The sequence below is a fragment of the Oncorhynchus tshawytscha genome, linkage group LG20 (genome assembly GCF_018296145.1).
Source record: "Oncorhynchus tshawytscha isolate Ot180627B linkage group LG20, Otsh_v2.0, whole genome shotgun sequence".
In the NCBI taxonomy this organism is placed as follows: domain Eukaryota; kingdom Metazoa; phylum Chordata; class Actinopteri; order Salmoniformes; family Salmonidae; genus Oncorhynchus; species Oncorhynchus tshawytscha.
In genome coordinates, this window is record NC_056448.1 from 23,144,797 (window position 1) to 23,164,875 (window position 20,079).

General features: G+C 47.1%; 1 protein-coding gene across 1 annotated transcript in view; it reads right to left on the bottom strand.

Moving 5' to 3' along the window:
* The window catches only part of LOC112219949 (ankyrin-1-like), a 77,691-nt gene that overhangs the window by 14,806 nt on the left and 42,806 nt on the right, over positions 1-20,079 (bottom strand). The window contains exons 3-27 of the mRNA XM_042302819.1: positions 17,000-17,101; positions 11,603-11,701; positions 10,992-11,090; positions 10,774-10,872; positions 10,151-10,336; positions 9,658-9,756; positions 9,428-9,526; positions 9,233-9,331; positions 8,743-8,940; positions 8,368-8,466; positions 8,071-8,169; positions 7,685-7,783; positions 7,255-7,452; positions 6,882-6,980; positions 6,515-6,613; positions 6,168-6,365; positions 5,791-5,889; positions 5,354-5,452; positions 5,040-5,138; positions 4,737-4,829; positions 4,516-4,588; positions 4,106-4,126; positions 3,206-3,329; positions 2,976-3,054; positions 2,755-2,867 (exon numbers count right to left, since the gene is read on the bottom strand). Coding sequence (XP_042158753.1) covers positions 2,755-2,867; positions 2,976-3,054; positions 3,206-3,329; positions 4,106-4,126; positions 4,516-4,588; positions 4,737-4,829; positions 5,040-5,138; positions 5,354-5,452; positions 5,791-5,889; positions 6,168-6,365; positions 6,515-6,613; positions 6,882-6,980; positions 7,255-7,452; positions 7,685-7,783; positions 8,071-8,169; positions 8,368-8,466; positions 8,743-8,940; positions 9,233-9,331; positions 9,428-9,526; positions 9,658-9,756; positions 10,151-10,336; positions 10,774-10,872; positions 10,992-11,090; positions 11,603-11,701; positions 17,000-17,101 — 2,771 coding nt within the window. The remainder of the gene's footprint in view (positions 1-2,754; positions 2,868-2,975; positions 3,055-3,205; positions 3,330-4,105; positions 4,127-4,515; positions 4,589-4,736; positions 4,830-5,039; positions 5,139-5,353; positions 5,453-5,790; positions 5,890-6,167; positions 6,366-6,514; positions 6,614-6,881; positions 6,981-7,254; positions 7,453-7,684; positions 7,784-8,070; positions 8,170-8,367; positions 8,467-8,742; positions 8,941-9,232; positions 9,332-9,427; positions 9,527-9,657; positions 9,757-10,150; positions 10,337-10,773; positions 10,873-10,991; positions 11,091-11,602; positions 11,702-16,999; positions 17,102-20,079) is intronic.

The window sequence follows — 20,079 nt, forward strand, 5'->3', positions numbered from 1 at the left end:
CGCCTTCCTCACGATGCTGTCTGTGTGAGTGGACCAATTCAGTTTGTCTGTGATGTGTATGCCGAGGAACTTAAAACTTGCTACCCTCTCCACTACTGTTCCATCGATGTGGATGGGGGGTGTTCCCTCTGCTGTTTCCTGAAGTCCACAATCATCTCCTTAGTTTTGTTGACGTTGAGTGTGAGGTTATTTTCCTGACACCACACTCCGAGGGCCCTCACCTCCTCCCTGTAGGCCGTCTCGTCGTTGTTGGTAATCAAGCCTACCACTGTTGTGTCGTCCGCAAACTTGATGATTGAGTTGGAGGCGTGCATGGCCACGCAGTCGTGGGTGAACAGGAAGTACAGGAGGGGGCTCAGAACGCACCCTTGTGGGGCCCCAGTGTTGAGGATCAGCGGGGAGGAGATGTTGCTGCCTACCCTCACCACCTGGGGGCGGCCCGTCAGGACGTCCAGTACCCAGTTGCACAGGGCGGGGTCGAGACCCAGGGTCTCGAGCTTGATGACGAGCTTGGAGGGTACTATGGTGTTGAATGCCGAGCTGTAGTCGATGAACAGCATTCTCACATAGGTATTCCTCTTGTCCAGATGGGTTAGGGCAGTGTGCAGTGTGGTTGAGATTGCATCGTCTGTGGACCCATTTGGGCGGTAAGCAAATTGGAGTGGGTCAAGGGTGTCAGGTAGGGTGGAGGTGATATGGTCCTTGACTAGTCTCTCAAAGCACTTCATGATGACGGATGTGAGTGCTACGGGGCGGTAGTCGTTTAGCTCAGTTACCTTAGCTTTCTTGGGAACAGGAACAATGGTGGCCCTCTTGAAGCATGTGGGAACAGCAGACTGGTATAGGGATTGGTTGAATATGTCCGTAAACACACCGGCCAGCTGGTCTGCGCATGCTCTGAGGGCGCGGCTGGGGATGCCGTCTGGGCCTGCAGCCTTGCGAGGGTTAACACGTTTAAATGTCTTACTCACTTCGGCTGCAGTGAAGGAGAGACCGCATGATTCCGTTGCAGGCCGCGTCAGTGGCACTGTATTGTCCTCAAAGCGGGCAAAAATGTTATTTAGTCTGCCTGGGAGCAAGACATCCTGGTCCGTGACTGGGCTGGGTTTCTTCCTGTAGTCCGTGATTGACTGTAGACCCTGCCACATACCTCTTGTGTCTGAGCCGTTGAATTGAGATTCTACTTTGTCTCTGTACTGGCGCTTAGCTTGTTTGATAGCCTTGCGGAGGAATAGCTGCACTGTTTGTATTCAGTCATGTTACCAGACACCTTGCCCTGATTAAAAGCAGTGGTTCGTGCCTTCAGTTTCACACGAATGCTGCCATCAATCCACGGTTTCTGGTTAGGGAATGTTTTAATCGTTGCTATGGGAACGACATCTTCAACGCACGTTCTAATGAACTCGCACACCGTATCAGCGTATTCGTCAATGTTGTTGTCTGACGCAATCGAAACATCTCCCAGTCCACGTGATGGAAGCAGTCTTGGAGTGTGGAGTCAGCTTGGTCGGACCAGCGTTGGACAGACCTCAGCGTGGGAGCTTCTTGTTTTAGTTTCTGTCTGTAGGCAGGGATCAACAAAATGGAGTCGTGGTCAGCTTTTCCGAAAGGGGGCGGGGCAGGGCCTTATATGCGTCGCGGAAGTTAGAGTAACAATGATCCAGGGTCTTTCCACCCCTGGTTGCGCAATCAATATGCTGATAAAATTTAGGGAGTCTTGTTTTCAGATTAGCCTTGTTAAAATCCCCAGCTACAATGAATGCAGCCTCCGGATAAATCGTTTCCAGTTTGCAGAGAGTTAAATAAAGTTCGTTCAGAGCCATCGATGTGTCTGCTTGGGGGGATATATACGGCTGTGATTATAATCGAAGAGAATTCTCTTGGTAGATAATGCGGTCTACATTTGATTGTGAGGAATTCTAAATCAGGTGAACAGAAGGATTTGAGTTCCTGTATGTTTCCTTCATCACACCATGTCACGTTGGCCATAAGGCATACGCCCCCGCCCGTCTTCTTACCAGAGAGATGTTTGTTTCTGTCGGCGCGATGCGTGGAGAAACCCGCTGGCTGCACCGCTTCGGATTGCGTCTCTCCAGTTAGCCATGTTTCCGTGAAGCAGAGAACGTTACAGTCTCTGATGTCCCTCTGGAATGCTACCCTTGCTCGGATTTCATCAACCTTGTTGTCAAGAGACTGGACATTGGCAAGAAGAATGCTGGGGAGTGGTGCACGATGTGCCCGTCTCCGGAGTCTGACCAGAAGACCGCTTCGTTTCCCTCTTTTTCTGAGTCGTTTTTTTTTTTTTTTGGTCGCTGCATGTGATCCACTCGGTTACACTGGTTGTAAGGCAGAACTCAGGATCCGCATCGCGAAAAACATATTCTTGGTCGTACTGATGGTGAGTTGACGCTGATCTTATATTCAGTAGTTCTTCTCGGGTGTATGTAAAGAAACCTAAGATGACCTGGGGTACTAGTGTAAGAAATAACACGTAAAAAAACAAAAAACTGCATAGTTTCCTAGGAACGCGAGCGAGGCGGCCATCTCTGTCGGCGCCGGAAGTTCATTCAACATCATCCTGATCAAACTAAATCACGAAACAGTCAATGACCCCGTAAAAGGGATGTAATCACACTGAATGGAAGAAATATGAAGAACGCTGCAAATTCGTTATGCTTGTAATGTGTTAGTATCGTGTGTAATAGGGTGTACAGGTTTTGTAGTGCGTAAGCACTGTAGAGGGAGTAAACTGACCCTGTGTGTATAGGGCTGGCCACCGGGCTGACGTTGTCAGAGGTCTCTGTAGCAGGACTGCTGGGGATCAGAGAGTCCTCATCATAGTCCTTAGGCAGGGGGACAGGGGTGTGCTGTGGAGACAGAGGGAGGGAGAGAGAGAGAGCACCTTCTAATCATCAGCATTAGCAATTGCATTTGATGAGATTAATCTACCACCTGTTTCCAATCAAATGAATAACTCCTTTAAACATTACCCCCTCCAGCAGGACGGTCTCAGGGGATACGCATGGGATTCTGGGAATAGCAGGAGAGTATGGCCTACACCAAAAAAAAGAAAGAGATAAAAGAAGTGAGTGGGCCAAAGAGGAATATGGTGGAACATCCTTTCCCTCACATTTCAGGACATTTCTTCAGATGACTGGACTCTGATGCACAACGGGTTCAGACCGACCCTGGCGCTGTCACTTACGTGGTACCCAGTCCACCCTCAAAGTCTCTCAGGGTCTTCTTAGGGGACAGGAATTCATCATCCTGGTCCTTGAGGTCGTCAAGCTTCAGGTGGCGAGCACCATCCATCCCCAGCAACTCATCACCTGCAGAGCACAGACAGACAGACAGACAGAGAGAGAGAGAGAGAAAGAGAGAGAGAGACAAGTCAATAGAGAGTCTACACTGTCACATTAGCCACAATACCACTACCCACTGCCGCCCACCACCCATCAATTTCCACATATAGTAACATCATCAAGCAGTTTCAGATCGATCAAAGCAATGGAGTCAAACCGACAACAACCAGAGCCCATGGAGACCAATGGAAAAACAAGACGATTGACAACACAGAATAGAACACACACTGCATGGTCCCCAGTATGGCACCTGGTTGGTTACAGCTTTAGTGAGCATGCCTGTTAGAGATTGGAGTTCTGTATGGGAAGGAATGCCTTGGTTACTGGAAAAGGTTCATATAACTACAAGCCGTTACAGAGGGGTATACACACAGTCAACGTGTTTTTTCTGTTCTTTGAGTGCTTCTCAGCTGGAGTTGTATCTGTGTAATTAGTCTGTTGATCAATGAAGCACTGCAAGACTGGACCCGTCAGTGGCAGAACGGTAAAGGAACATGTCATGACCACATCACATGCCAATAAAACACTGACATTGTTGTTACATTGAGCGTAGAGGAAGAGAGAGAGAAAAGAGAGGGGAAAGAGAGAGAGAGAAAGAGAAGAGGATAGCAGGAAGATTGTATGAGAAAGTGAGAGAGTTATAAAGAGAGATTGATAGAGAATGAGAAAGTTCTTGCAATGAAGGCACAATTGCACGAGCTACCAGATGACCGGACAAAACAGAGAGACGGACACAGTCCTACCTAATGTTAGCGCTGCAATGCCTACAAAACAAATGGAAAAAGGCATTGTTTAGGCTAGTCATCTAACCACTAGGCAGGTAGCCTAGTGGTTAGAGCGTTGGACTAGTAACGAAAGGTTGCAAGATTGAATCCCTGCGCTGACAAGGTACAAATCTGTCGTTATGCCCCTGAACAAGGCAATTAACCCACTGTTCCTAGGCCGTCATTGAAAATAAGAATTGCTCTTAACTGACTTGCCCAGTTAAATAAATAAAAGTTTCAGTCTCATGGCAGTGCTTGACCTTTTTCCCTAGTCTTCGGTCGTCTGCCATGAGACTGAACTGGGGCTGACAAGACACACAGAAGTACTATTTCTGACAGAAAGCCTTACGAGCTAAGAATAAACGTGTCTCGGGAGTGCACCAACCTACCCTCATCCTCTGAAACGTCCAATATCTCATCCACTGTCTCAGGGAAACTCATCCGATGTTTCTCTGTGGTAATCTGGGAAAAGTCAAGAGAAGGACAGAGAAATGAGTGCTATCATCTGACATGCTCAAATACATCGTTCCAGTTAAAATGTTATTGTACTGTAGGTCAGAGATTCACAGAATACACAAAACCACTAGTAACCATGTGAAGTGCTGCTCACCACGGAAACAGCCTCCTCTGTGACCAACTTCAGCACATCAATGACAGAGATGTAACCCAGACGCTTGGCGATGCCCAGAGGAGAAGTCCCATTCTAACACAGAGAACAGGGACAGACAGGAGACACACAGATCAGACACCAGAAGAAGCCTGTAGATGGAAGCATGATGGAAGGAGAGTAGAGGAAAGCAATGAGGGGATAATGTGAAGAAAGTGAAGAAGAGAATATATAGTAAAGGAAAAGCAGATATAGAGGAGAAGGGTGGAATGGAGGGATGAGGAAAACGAAGAAGGGTGTGTTTACAGTGGTGATGTCGTTGGGCTGGGCTCCGTGTTTGAGCAGCAGGGTAACGATGTCAGTATGACCCTGCTGGGCGGCCTGATGCAGGGGAGTGTAGCCCACCTAGAGAGGGGGGTGGAGAGGGGTAGCATAGAGAGAGAGAGAGAGTTTGAGTGCTACAGTAAATGCAAGATCGCTGACATTGACAAGACGTTATTCAATATAAATTCCATGTCCAATCTAATGTAATTGGAGTGAAGGCGGAAGTGACGTGAGGCAGGGCAGAGCCACACTAACAGGTGACATGTGTAAGGAGGAGTGTAGCAGCAGCGTCTCACTCTGGTCTTGCTGTTCACATGAGCCTGCTGCTGCAGGAGGAACTTCACCATCTTGATGTTGCCATAGTGACAGGCCACGTGAAGCGCTGTGTAGCCCATCTGAAAGAGAGATGGAGAGCGAGAGAGGGAGGGAGAGAGAGACAGAGAGAAAATAGTGAGAGTTGGCAGTGTTTCAATGGCCTCATTACTACCTCATTATAAACAGCTTGGTGGCTTTGTTGTACCAGTCCTAGCAGTAAAACATATTTGAGAGTGTGGATGCTGTATGAAAGTATTGGATATGACATGTCATCATAGTGTGTGGTACATTATACTGCTTATACTGAACCCCACTCTACTAAATGTAACAAAAGGTCTACATTGCACTACATTACAAAACTGTTCTGTTTTTATACTCTATTATGAGGTGTGTGGTTGATATCATATGTATGCCTTACCCGTGAGGCTGCGTAGACTGATGCCCCCTGTTTGACCAGGGTGTCTGCTATCCCTACGTGACCTTCCTGGGCCACCAGGTGCAGAGGGGTCAGTCCATTCTGATAGACACAGGGGGAACAAGAGGCTGTTGGTCTGTTCACTAACCAGCTCTGAGTCAGTCTGAGTCACAGTGGACCGTCAAATATGTACCACAGCATGCATGCTATACAAGTAGGTAATTACAGTAACCGGTTTGACACAGTGATGAAAACATCATGCCCACTTTATCTTACCATAGGTCTATCAAACCCTGTGTAACTTAGCTAGCTATCCCTGAAAGCTTGCCTCAAACCCTGCTGAGGTCAGAGATGAATTGTTCCTCTCTCTGGTCCAGTACCTTGTTCCCCAGGTTGACGTTAGCCTGTTTGGAGATGAGCAGGGCCACCATGTCCGGCCGGCCCTCCTGGGAGGCCAGGTGGAGGGGCGTGACCCCCTGGAGGGACTCAGCGTTGGCAGAGGCTCCGTACTGCAGCAGGCAGCCAGCCACCTCCACCTGGTTCTGCTTGGCTGCAATGTGCAGGGGAGTGTAGCCATTCTATAGACAGACACAGGGTTCAGCAGGGTTAATACACTGGATCATCAATGGGTGGGTCATATTATCATATTGTACAATGATCCTGAAAAGGGGGGGGGATATACAGTGTAGTAATGCATGTGGTGTGTGTGTTACATTGTTCCTCTTACCCGGGCAGTGCTGTGTGCGTTGCCTCCCTTGCTAACCAGCAGCTTGGCCACCTCCAGATTGTTGTGATGGACGGCCACATGTAAAGGAGTCAGGCCATTCTGCTTGGACACACATACACACACCTACTGTCACTAGCTATTGAAATAACAGAATATCAGCCTGCCTTTGTGGGTGCATAACATTTCTAAAATGGTGGGACACAGTGATTCCTTTTGGGCTGTGATTAAAGACAGTCGGTGCTAATAATATAAGGTTTATTTGTTACTTGGGTCACAGGAAAGGTCCATAAACTTCATTGAGAAGTATGCCTAACACTGATAAAAAGCACAGGACAGTCCATGCTGTGTTGCAGTGTGTTCTTCATACCTTTCCAGCCGCATTGGGGTTGGCTCCTCTCTCCAGCAGCAGCTCAACCACATCCACCTTGCCATACTTACAGGCCACATGGAGAGGAGTGAAGCCTTTCTGCTTGGACACACAAACACAGATTCGGCATGAGCAGGAGAACTAAAAGAGGTCAGGTGTGAAGGGATTAGGATTGAGATTGAATGAGTTTGAGAGAGAAATGGGGTTAGAGGGAATGAGAGAGAGAGAAAGAGAGAGAGAGTGAGAGAGACATAGAGAGATAAAGAGAGAGACAGAAAGACAAAGAGAGAGAGAGAAAGAGAGAGAGAGAGAGAGAGAGAGAGAGAGATACAAAGACAGAGACAGAGAAGAAGTCAGTAAATTAAAGGAGAACCTTTGTCATCTTGGTTTGTTGGGCCGCCCCGTCCAGGAGGATGCGGCTGGTGTGGGTGTGTCCCTCGCGGGCGGCGATGTGTAAGGGGGTGTGGCCAGCGGTGGTAGCAGAGTCGGGATTGGCCTTGTGCTCCAGGAGCAGCTTGACCAGCTCCTTATGTCCCATACGGGCCGCACAGTGGAGAGGGGTCTGGTCATCCTAGAGAGACAGGGATGGAGAGAAAGAGTGAGAGTGAGGAGAAACAGAGGTTGGAATGATAACTGTATTTAGCGAGCAGTAACAGTGAGGTATTTGTGCAGTGTATGGTGTTGTAGACTGTAGTTGAAGAACATGTGAATTCCAGCCAGGACAAAGTTTGCTGTAAAACATTATGACGTACATACAGTAGATGTGTGCAGTATGTATGGTTGCATGACAGTGTGTACAGTACCTTAGCCTTGGCATCCACCTGTGCTGTGTTCTGTAACAGGAACAGAGCCACCTCACAGTGGCCTGCCCTGGATGCCATGTGGAGGGGCGTCTCCACTTTCTGTTACACAAACCCAGGTCAGAGGTCACATAGCCTGTCACAACCACTCTGCCATTAAACACATGACTATGCTATGTAATATCAATAACACACATAAAATATCACCTTATACACACAGAGAACAGGCCTTAGCCATCAAATTATTATTAATGCATAGACCAGATACCAATCCATCTACCATAACCTTCGCTGGTATTCATTTCAACAAGTTACTACTAGTCAATCAGAGTGTGTTGGAAATGTCCCCCCTGTGTCAAGAATAAAGGTTATAAACGGGGTTCTCTCACCACATTGGAGGCGTTGGGTGAAGCTCCTCTATGGAGCAGGTTCTTCACGATGTTCAGGTGCCCCATGAAGGCTGCTACATGAAGAGGAGTCAGACCAGACTAATGGGAGGGAGAAACAGGGGGCATATTAAGAGAGAGGAGAGTTAAGGTTGAATAACAATTCATCACCATTACGCTTACATTTATACCTCCAGATATTTTGTAATGACAGAATTGACATCCAACAATAACAAAAAGTACAGCTTGTCCTGAGATCCCCAACAAGTCCCATTGCTCTTCAAAAGAGTGTTATCTCACCTCTGTGACGGCCTCCAGGGAGGCAGAGTGTTTCAGCAGAAGGTCCATGGAGCGCATGTGGTTCTTCTTACAGGCAATGTGGAGGGGAGTGAACCCATTCTGAACACAATAGGAACACAGACCGAAAATGTAGCAAATTCAGCATAGGGTTGCGTTTAGTATGCACAAAATGGGAGAACACATTCAGAAATGGTACTGCCTGTACTTGTCCAATAATGCTTATTCGTATCTCATGATGTTTTCTACTCTTTGTGCCTGCTGTACGCAACCCAGTTATAAAGGTTCAGTAAACCAGACCAATGGACATCTCCATTACACCTCACACACTAAGCACCAGTATACAGAAATAGAAGGACACTTAGAAGAGCTGCTGACCAGTGCACGTGCGTTGGCCTTGGCCCCCTTGTCCAGCAGCACTTTGGCCATGCGGTGGTGACCACAGTGGGCCGCCACGTGTAGAGGGGTCAGGTGGTCCAGCGTGATGTCATCGATCTCGGCGTTGTACTGGAGGAGCTGCCTCACACAGTCCATGTGGTCTCCCTGGGCTGCCATGTGGATGGGGGACAGGCCATTCTGGAGGAGAGAGAGGGAGGATGTAAAACCGGGAAAGATATGAAAGGGAAACAAAGAGAAGAGCAGTGTAAGACCTTTGAGAGAAGAAAGCATCTATAAATTCATAATACTGAAATAAGTGACGCGTCAGCGTAGTTGGCAGAGGATCATTTGGCATTGGTTACTGCTAAAATTGCAAGTGAGTGTGATATCGTGCCAAAGTGGCCTTAAGGGTGTGATTTTGTGCCAAAGTGGCCATAAAGTATGGCCCTTTATTTTCTCTAGAGTGGGCCACGAGAGGCCTCTGGCTGACCTTGGTCTTGGCATGGATGGGAGCCCCCAGGTCCAGCAGGAGATCGATGATCCTGACATGACCGTTCCTGGCCGCACAGTGCAGAGGGGTCAGCTCATCCTAAATAGATGGAAGGAGCCAGGTAGGGTCCAAAAGTTTTCACGTTAAATGGCAGAAAGAAGAGGAGGAGGAGGAGCAAGTGTAGGGTTACAGTACCTTGGTCATGGCGTCTATCTGGGCCCCTCTGTCCAGCAAAAGTCGAACCATGATCGCATTACCCCTCCTGGAGGCTATGTGTAGGGGGGTGATACCATTCTGAGAAAGGGGAAAGAACCATTTCTAAATCAATTTAATCAAAGACTCTCCTGTTAGGAAATGGGGTCTTTGAGGGACTATGTTATCAATGTCATAGTTAAGGCAGTAGCGGTGAGGGTTAATGGACTGACCTTGGGAGTAAAGTTGACATTGGCACCTCTGTTTATTAGCAGTTGGGCCACACTCAGGTTCTCATAGTGAGCCGCAATGTGGAGAGGAGTGAAGCCAGTCTACAGACAGACAAAGATAGAAAAAGAAACAGGGAGACAGAGTGAGAAACAGAGAAAGAAAGAGAGATAGAGAGAGAGAGATAAAAGAGATAGAGACAGAAAGAGAGACAGCGAGAGAGATAAAGAGACAGAAACATATATATAGAGAGAGACACACAGAGACAGAGAGAGAATTTTTTTTTTTTTTTAATCTTATTTTCATAATCCATGTTTGCTGGCAGCTTTTTTGTTTATTCATGTAATCACTTTTGTTGCTATTGTTTTTCTCCAAGTCAACACAACAGTGTTATGACTGATTACTTCAGCTAACGACATCAGCATATTAAGGCTTAATGAGTCATCACAGTCACATACACACACACACACACACACACACACACACAGTGAACAGTACCTTGCTGAGGACGTCAGGGTTAGGGTCGTTCTGCAGCAGCACTGCGGCAGTGCGTGTGTCGTCGTTGCGTGCAGCGATGTGCAAGGCGGGCAGACGGACCTTGCCCTTGGTGCCGTAGTTGATGAGCAGGGCCACCACGTTCTCATGACCCTGCTGAAGAGCCACCGCCAGTGGCGTGAACCCATCCTGACAGACAGGGTGAGAGAGGGGAGGGAGAAGAAGGGATAGAGGGAGGGGTGGCCGGGGTAAAAAGGGAGGAAGGGGGAGAGGAAGGACAGAGGGAGAGGTATTGAGGCAGTAAAGTAAGAAGGGGTAAAGAGAAGGAGGGGAGGGAGAAGGTAAGCAAGGTTAACGAGAGACAGCAAGGGAGTAGGAGGAAAAGAGGGAGAGGGGAAAGGGAGACAAGCCAAATGATAATGGAGGGGGTGAGAGACGGGTAAGTAGAGGGAGAGGAAGAGAGAGAGAAAGAAAATAAAGATAGTGGCAAATTTGAGACAATGTAGAGTGAGATTACTGTAATAGAAAGATGCGAGAAAGTTAATGTAGCATTGTCTATTGGACTGAATCCAATACACATCTGAGAAACAACTAAATGTCTGTTTGCTCTGTGGGCTTTCACTCACCTCTGTTGGAAGGCTCTGATTGGCTCCGTTCTCTAGCAGAAACTTTACTACATCTAAGTGGTTCTCTTGTGCAGCCATGTATAGGGGACTGAAGCCTTTCTGTAAGGAATAGGCACATGGCGCATGGTTACCAGCAACACACACAAATATACAAGCACACAAACACCCCCCCTTCCCAGGTAACAGTAATGTGCAGTACAATGTCCCAGATGACTCACCTGTGACTGGGAATTGACGTTGGCTCCATAGTTGACAAGCTCAGCCACCACTCTCTCCTGGCCTGCCAATGCAGCGATATGGAGGGCAGTGTTCCCTTTCTGGAGGTGACCGACACACATACACAAACATTGTTTCATTAAGGTTGTGAATGACTGGCATTAGTGCCCCATTAAACAAGGCTGGAGTGGCATGACACAGGAACACAGGGAGCTACACACACACACACACACACACACACACACACACACACACACACACACACACACACACACACACACACACACACAGGAGCAGAGAGCAGCCTAATGACCAAAATCTCTATTTAAAAAGCTTCATTAACGAAACACAGCTCAGAGTTATGACTTATTAGATATATATGTGTTAGATTAAACTAGATATATGTTTACAGGCCAATCAAATGAGCGGAAAAAGTCATAAGCATGTGTTTAAGCTTATAATCCATGTGGTGGATCCTGTCTGTAAACAGCCTGTTATATAGCTCGCTGGTGAATATCTCAATCAGAAGTCAGAGGTAGGTGCTATGCATCTGTTCTGTGGTACAGTATGTGAGTGGAGTCCTGGTAAGCAGTGAGCAGTGTGTGAGTAGTACCTTAGTTGTGGTCTCCAGGACAATGCCAGCGTGTAGTAGCCCCAGGACCATCTTGACGTGGCCTTCTTTCGAGGCCAGATGCAAACCGTTGAGCCCATTCTGCAGTGACAGCAGTGGAAATCAGCAGTGATCACACAGAACCATCAGAACAAATCGTCAGCCTACAGAGCGAGCTCTAATCAAATCTGACAGCCTTTTAATCCATCTATAACATGGATTTCTGAGCAGTAGATATACAGTACTGAGAATAACAAGCAGAGAAACTCAAAACCCTCAGTGGTTACAGAAGCAGCACGGAAATATTTCAGAAGATTAACAACCTTAAGACTGTTTCAGTTGGGTCTCAAAGGAAGCAGAGAGCATGGATTTATTTCAGGCTTGTCTGGGTGTACAGCTGCAGAATCAGACAGTCTAACAGTACAGTCTGTGCCTTTCTCTGCTCTGTCAGCCTGCAGTACCGTGACTGGCCACAGTCTGCAAAGCACACTGGTCCCTCTCCTGCCCTCAAACTGCAGTGTCACTCAATTCACGTGGATAACACACTCACTGGGGAGACAAACACACATGCACGCATGCGCAAATGCACACACACGCAAACAAGTGTGTGAATCACCGATGTGTTTCTGTGAGCTGGCTGGAGTCTGCTGGATTGTAGATAGGGCAGGGGCAGGTTGGCAGGCTGACATGTAAAACCCTGAATCCTAGGATTTTCTAGAACAGCAGCAGTAGCACCAACTTTTAGCATAGCTATATGCTCTACTTCAACTCCAATCCAAATTTTAACACATACAGTATACAAAACATAGAAAATGTGTATGTTTACATACACACATCACACACCCACATACAGTGCATTCATAAAGTATTCAGACCCCTTGACTTTTCCCACATTTTGTTATGTTACGTTATTCTAAAATGGATAGTTTTTTCCCCCTCATCAATCTACACACAATACCCCATAATGACAAAGCAAAAACTGGTATTTAGACATTTTTACAAATGTATTAAAAATGTAAAAACTAAATATCACATTTACATAAGAATTCAGACCCTTTACTCAGTACTTTGTCAAAGCACCTTTGGCAGTGATTACAGCTTTGAGTCTTCATGGGTATGACACTACAAGCTTGGCATACCTGTATTTGGGGATTTCTCCCATTCTTCTCTGCAGATCCTCTCAAGCTCTGTCAGGTTGGATGGGGAGTATTGCTGCACAGCTATTTTCAGGTCTCTCCAGAGATGTTATTGTAGATTGGGTTCAAGTCCGGGCTCTGGCTGAGCCACTTAAGGACATACAGAGACTTGTCCCGAAGCCACTCCAGCGTTGTCTTGGCTCTGTGCTTATGGATGTTGTCCTGATGGAAAGTAAACCTTCGCCCCAGTCTGAGGTAGGCTTTTATCAAGGATCTCTCTGTATTTTTATCCGTTCATCTGTCCCTCAATCCTGACTAGTCTCCCAGTCCCTGCCGCTGAAAAAGAAAGCATCCCCACAGCATGATGCTACCACCACCATGCTTCACTGTCGGGATGGTGCCAAGTTTCTTCCAGACGTGACGCTTGGCATTCAGGCCAAAGTGTTCAATCTTGGTCTCATCAGACCAGACAAGCTTGTTTCTCATGGTCTGAGAGTCCTTTAGGTGACTTTTGGCAAATTCCAAGCGGGCCGTCAAGTGCTTTTTACTGAGGAGTGGCTTCCTTCTGGCAACTCTACCATAAAGGCCTGATTGTTGGGGTGCTGCAGAGATGGTTGTCCTTCTGGAAGGTTCTCGCATCTCCACAGGTCATCTCCCTGACCAAGGCCCTTCTCCGCCAATTGCTCTAGAAAGAGTCTTGGTGGTTCCAAACTTCTTCCATTTAAGAATGATGGAGGCTACGGTGTTCTTGGGGACCTTCAATGCTGCAGAAATGTTTTGGTACATTTCCCCAGATCTGTGCCTCGACACAATCCTGTCTTGGAGCTCTAAGGACAATTCCTTCGACCTCATAGCTTGGTTTTTACTCGGACATGCACTTTCAACTGGGACCTTATATAGACAGGTGTGTGCCTTCCCAAATCGTGTCCAATCAATTGAATTTACCACAGGTGGACTCCAATGAAGTTGTAGAAACGGTCATGATCGTCGTAATGAGCGGACCAAGGCGCAGCGTGAGTATAGTTCCACATATTTTTAATCTCCGTGAAACAAACAAAACAATAAAGAAACAACGAAATGTGAAGTCATGACGTGCACACAGGCAACTAAACACAAACAATATCCCACAAAACACAGGTGGGGAAATGGCTACCAAAATATGATCCCCAATCAGAGGCAACGATAAACAGCTGCCTCTAATTGGGAACCATATTAGCACCAACATAGAAATAGACATACTAGAACACCCCCTAGTCACGCCCTGACCTACTACACCATAGTAGGTGTACCTGAAGCCAAATAAGGAGGGTAGGGGGGGTGATTAGTGTCGGTGGAAGCTCTGGTGCAGGTCGTAGCACCTGCCCAGACCCCGGACCCGGCCATGGCGCCGGGCTGAACACCGTGCCTGGACTGGGCATCGGCGCAAAGGAGGGCTCCGGGCATGGAGCTGGACTGGACGCCGTGCCTGGACTGGGCACCGGCGCAGAGGAAGGCTCCTGCCCTGGAGCGGGACTGGACACCGTGCTTGGACTAGGCATTGGCGCAGAGGAAGGCTCCCTCCCTGTAGCAGGACTGGACGCCTTGCCTGGAAGCTCCGGACCGTTGACCATCAATTGGAGGTTCCGGATTGTTGACCGTCGCTGGAGGTTCCGGATTGTTGACCGTCGCTGGAGGTTCCGGACCGTTGACCATCACTGGAGGTTCCAGACCGTTGACCGTCGCTGGAGGTTCCGGACCGTTGACCGTCGCTGGAGGTTCCGGATTGTTGACCATCGCTGGAGGTTCCGGACCGTTGACGTCGCTGGAGTTTCCGGACCATTGACCGTCGCTGGAGGTTCCGAACTGTTGACCGTCGCTGGAGGTTCCGGACTGTTGACCGTCGCTGGAGGTTCCGGACTGTTGACCATCGCTGGAGGTTCCGGACTGTTGACCGTCGCTGGAGGTTCCGGACTGTGAACCGTCGCCGGAAGCTCTGGACTGTGAACCGTCCCCGGAAGCTCTGGACTGTGAATCGGCGCCGGAAGCTCTGGACTGTGAATGCGCACTGGAGGCCTAGTGAGTGGATCCGGTACAGGTGGCACCGGTCTGGTGACACGCACTTCAGGGCGAGTGCGGGGAGCTGGCAAAGGACATACCGGACTAGGGAGGCGCACTTGAGACCTGGTGCGTGGAGCTGGCACAGGACGTATCGGACTGGGGAGGCGCACTGGGGGCCTGGTGCGTGGAGCCGGCACAGGTTGCACCGGACTTGTGACACGCACTTCAGGAAGGGTACGGAGAGCTGGCACAGGAATCACAAGACTGCTGACAGGCTCTTCAGGTCAGATGCCGTACAGAATACAACTACATAACATTTCTCTCATCTCTCTCTCTCCCAACTTCTCCATCGCCTCCCTGACGGTCTCTGACTCTTCCCAGGCTCCATGTTATATATATAATCTTGGGGTTTCTTTGGCAGCGGACTGACGACATGCTCTTCAGCCCCCCTGCGCTGCAGCCTACTCCTTGCTAACCCCTCTCTCCGGTATCCTTCCTCACATTGTTCCATCGACTCCCAGGCGGGCTCGGGCACTCTCCTCGGCTCGACCGGCCACCCCTCGTGCCCCCCCCCCCCAAAAAAACCTTGGGGTTTCTGTGGCCGTGGTCACCGGCGTCGTCGCTGTCCTTCCATGCTCCTTGGCAACTCCCGCCAAGGAAGGGTCTCGTGTCCTCCCATGATTTCCTCCCATGTCCAAAACACCTTCTCCTCCATGGCACGCTGCTTGGTCCTTGCATGGTGGGATATTCTGTCACGATCGTCGTAATGAGCGGACCAAGGCGCAGCGTGAGTATAGTTCCACATATTTTTAATCTCCGTGAAACAAACAAAGCAATGAAGAAACAACGAAACGTGAAGTCATGACGTGCACACAGGCAACTAAACACAAACAATATCCCACAAAACACAGGTGGAAAAATGGCTACCTACATATGATCCCCAATCAGAGGCAACGATAAACAGCTGCCTCTAATTGGGAACCATATTAGCACCAACATAGAAATAGACATACTAGAACAGCCCCTAGTCACGCCCAGGCCTACTACACCATAGAGAAACAAGAGCTCTATATGGTCAGGGCGTGACAGAAACATCAAGCATGATGAATGCACCTGAGCTCAATTTTGATTCTCATAGCAAAGGGTCTGAATACTTCTGTAAATCAGGTATCTGATTTTTATCTTTAATAAATTTGTAAAACATTTCTACTTTTTTTTTTGCTTTGTCATTATGGGGTTTTGTGTGTAGATTGATGAGGGGAATTTAAAAAAAAAGATTTTAGAATAAGGCTGTAACATAACAGAATGTGGAAAAAGGGAAGGGGTCTGAATACTTTCCGAAAGCATACACACATGCAGCAATGAATGCACACTAAAGCACACATCCTCATTTGTATGATAGCTCTACCTCTGATTCTAGCCTTAGCCAGTAGTGGTATTATTATAGTGGCAGTATTATCTGGTGTAGAGATTGTGGAATTAGTTTTATTGTCGGCTTGGTGCCATGGTTGTTTCTGTGAATGGTGCTGAGGGGTTGCAGTAGCAGGCTGCAGGCTGTAAGCTTACAGAGTGGGTGTGCATTCCCCAAGCTGCCCTCAGTGGTTATGTGTACAAACTGAACTCCCTTCCCATTCACCAAAGTACTGATGAAAAATACATAACACATTCACTTCCACTTGAGCTAGCGTTCACTCACAAATGTAACAGATCTGTATGTTCAAAACAGAAACTAAAACTCCATGCTTAGCTATTCTTTACATGTGATGCTATTTAAACATTGTGCTTCTCTCATGATGCAACAAGGTGCTATGGGACAGATTGAGGAGCGGGGAGGAGAAGAGAGAGGGTCTGGATATATGGCTAATTATATATATTTCTGAATTAAGGTTGTGAATGACTGGCATTAGTGCCACAGTAAACACGGCTGGAGTAGCATGACACAGGAACACGGGGCAATGTGGTGACATGGTTATACATGCGTGTGCACACACACACACACACACACACACACTGAGACAATGAACTACACGTTTATCTAGGCAAGACTTGACTGTTAATGTCTTTGGCCGAAAACAAATAATGTCATCTATAAAAACCTCATCTATAATATCATCTTCATAAAGTCTGATTAAATAAATGTTTTATGAGACAACACATTAACTCTCTTGCCTAGAGACCCTGTGTACCAGACAGTGACCTTGGGCAGCATGAGGAATCTCTGATGTACCTGATTGGATGTGTTGATGTCTATTCCATTCTTGATGTGGTCCAGAGCCTTGTCCAGGTTCCCTGAACGGGCCGCACGGAGGAAACTGGTGGCAGCATCCGCCTGGAGGGGAAGAGAACACAATCAGAGATAGACAATGACAAAGATAAAGATAAAGATAGAGAGAGAGAGAGAAGATGTGAGAGACAGAACATTCGCCTGGTTGTACATTCCAGGGCTAACACGAGGCAAAAGAGTTCACATTAAACCAATTCTATTTTCTGAAAAAATGAAAAACATAGGCATAACAGTATAAAAGCTGCTTGGTCATCCATGGTCTACAATAGTAGGTCAGAGACATTCTTCAATATCAGTCTATTTTTCGAAACTACTCAGTATTCTGCTGTCTGAGAGTCTAAAAATGGCTGACAATCCAAAAGTGGTGCGGCTGCCCCTCACTAGGAGTTTGGCAGCTATCCATAGCAGAGAACATGCTGTCTGACTTATAAAGCCGCTGTGAAAGTGATGTGTCCACCTCTGCCACCATGATCAGCCAGACAGGGAGATTCTAACATGGCTGCCTAATACTGTAGACCAGAATACAGTCTCCGCCTTGAGGACAGGTATTATATAGATTCTATACAGTGCGCCTACTCACCTCCAGCCACACAGCTACAGAGGGTTTTTACATGGAACCAAAAAAGGTTATCCTATGGGAACCCTTTTGGAACCTTTTTTTCTAAGAGTGTAGAAGACATTTTCCTCTGCTCTTTGCTTCTCTTTCCCACCCATTTCTCTCTACCTCTCCCCTCTATCTCCTTCCTGTTTCTCCCTGCGACCCATCTCTCTGCATCCCTTTATCTACCTTCTCTTCTTTTCCTTGTGGCCTTAACATGCCCACCCTCACCCTCTCTCTCTCTCTCTCTCTCTCTCTCTCTCTCTCCCTCTCTCTCTCTCTCTCTCTCGTGTGCAATCCCAATGGGAGGGGATGTAAGCTGCTCCTTACTCCCACTCCCCCTCTCCTCGCTCTCTCTCTTCCTCAGTAATGTATGGATGATGGATCCAGGCTGAGGTCTTCCCAGCATAAAACTAACACTATGCAGTGTGTGTATTTTCATTCAGTCTCGGGTAATGTGTTAGATAAGCTGCTATTACCAAGATATAATGTGTCCTCCCTCACACACACTTAATTTGTACAATTGAAAATCTATAAATATGTATTGCGCACACATGAGTACTGGAACATATTTCTGATATGTTTCAAACAGGAAGTAGAAATATAAACTCACCGGCCAGTTTATTAGGTAAATCACCCCGCTCATGAAAATGGATCGCTCCTACAGACAGTGAGTCACGTGGCCGTGGCTTGCTATATAAAGCAGGCAGACCGCCATCAAAGCATTCAGTTACTGTTCGATTTATCATTAGAATGGGCAAAACAAGTGACCTAAGCGACTTGGAGCGTGGTATGATCGTTGGTGCCAGGTGCACCTAATCCAGCATCTCAGAAACAGCCTCCCTCCTGAGCTTTTTATGCACGACAACGTCTAGGGTTTATCGAGAATGGTGCGACAAATAAAAAAACATCCAGTCAGTGGCAGTCCTATGGGCGAAAAGAGAGAGAGGTCGAAGGAGAATGGCAAGAATCGTGTAAGTGAAAAGGTGAGACACAAACAGACAAATAAACAGTGCAATACAACAGTGGTGTGCAGAACGGCATCTCTGAACACACAACTCGTTGATCCTTGTCATGGATGGGCTATTGCAGAAGACGATCACACTGGGTTCCACTCCAAGAAGAAGCATCTCCAGTGGGCACGCAATCACCAACACTGGACAATTCAGGAGTGGAAAAACATTGCCTGGAACATGACAGCAAGTTCAGTTTACTTGAATGGCCTGCGCAGTCCCCAGACCTCATCCCAATAGATCATGTTTGGGATGAGAGAACGAACGGGCCGTTCACAGCATGAAAGTACCGCCGTCCAATGTGCAGCAGCTGCGTGATGCCATCGTGTCAGCATGGACCAACATCCTCGAGTAACATTTAAGACACCTTATAGAATGGCCCAAAAATTCAGAATGTTCTGGAGCCAACGAGCGGGTCCTAACTAGGTGTACCTAATAAACTGGCCGATGAGCGTATATTGGATTCACAGCTGATATGCATGATCAGTTCCACCATTTTAAGGCTTTTTCTATTATCTCATTCTGACCTACAGTAACTAAGGGGTAGCCTGAGAGTTAATATGATTTGAAGTTGAAGATGGAAGTTTACATACACCTTAGCCAAATACATTTAAACTCAGTTTTTCACAGTTCCTGACATTAAATCCTAGTAGAAATTCCCTGTCTTAGGTCAGTTAGGATCACCAATTTATTTTAAGAATGTGAAATGTCAGAATAATAGTAGAGAGAATTAAGTATTTCAGTTTTTATTTCTATCATCACATTCTCAGTGGGTCAGAAGTTTACATACACTCAATTAGTATTTGGTAGCATTGTCTTTAAATTGTTTATCTTGGGTCAAACGTTTTGGGTAGCCTTCCTGACAGAGCTGGTGTAACTGAGTCAGGTTTGTAGGCCTCCTTGCTCGCACACGCTTTTTCAGTTCTGCCCACAAATTTTCTATGGGATTGAGGTCAGCGCTTTGTAATGGCCACTCCAATACCTTGACTTTGTTGTACTTAAGCCATTTTGCAACAACTTTGGAAGTATGCTTGAGGTCATTGTCCATTTGAAGACCCATTTGCGACAAAGCTTTAACTTCCTGTCATGCCCGTGGTTTAAATAAGTGGACCAAGGCGCAGCGTGAGCAGAGTTCCACATATTTATTACAGTGAACTTCCAAACAACAACAAAGATTAACCAACGTGCAAATACGTAGCGCACATTAATTAACACATAGGTACTAAATACGTAGCGCACATTAATTAACACATAGGTACTAAATACGTAGCGCACATTAATTAACACATAGGTACTAAATACGTACCGCACATTAATTAACACGTAGGTACTAAATACGTAGCGCACATTAATTAACACGTAGGTATTAAATACGTAGCGCACATTAATTAACACATAGGTACTAAATACGT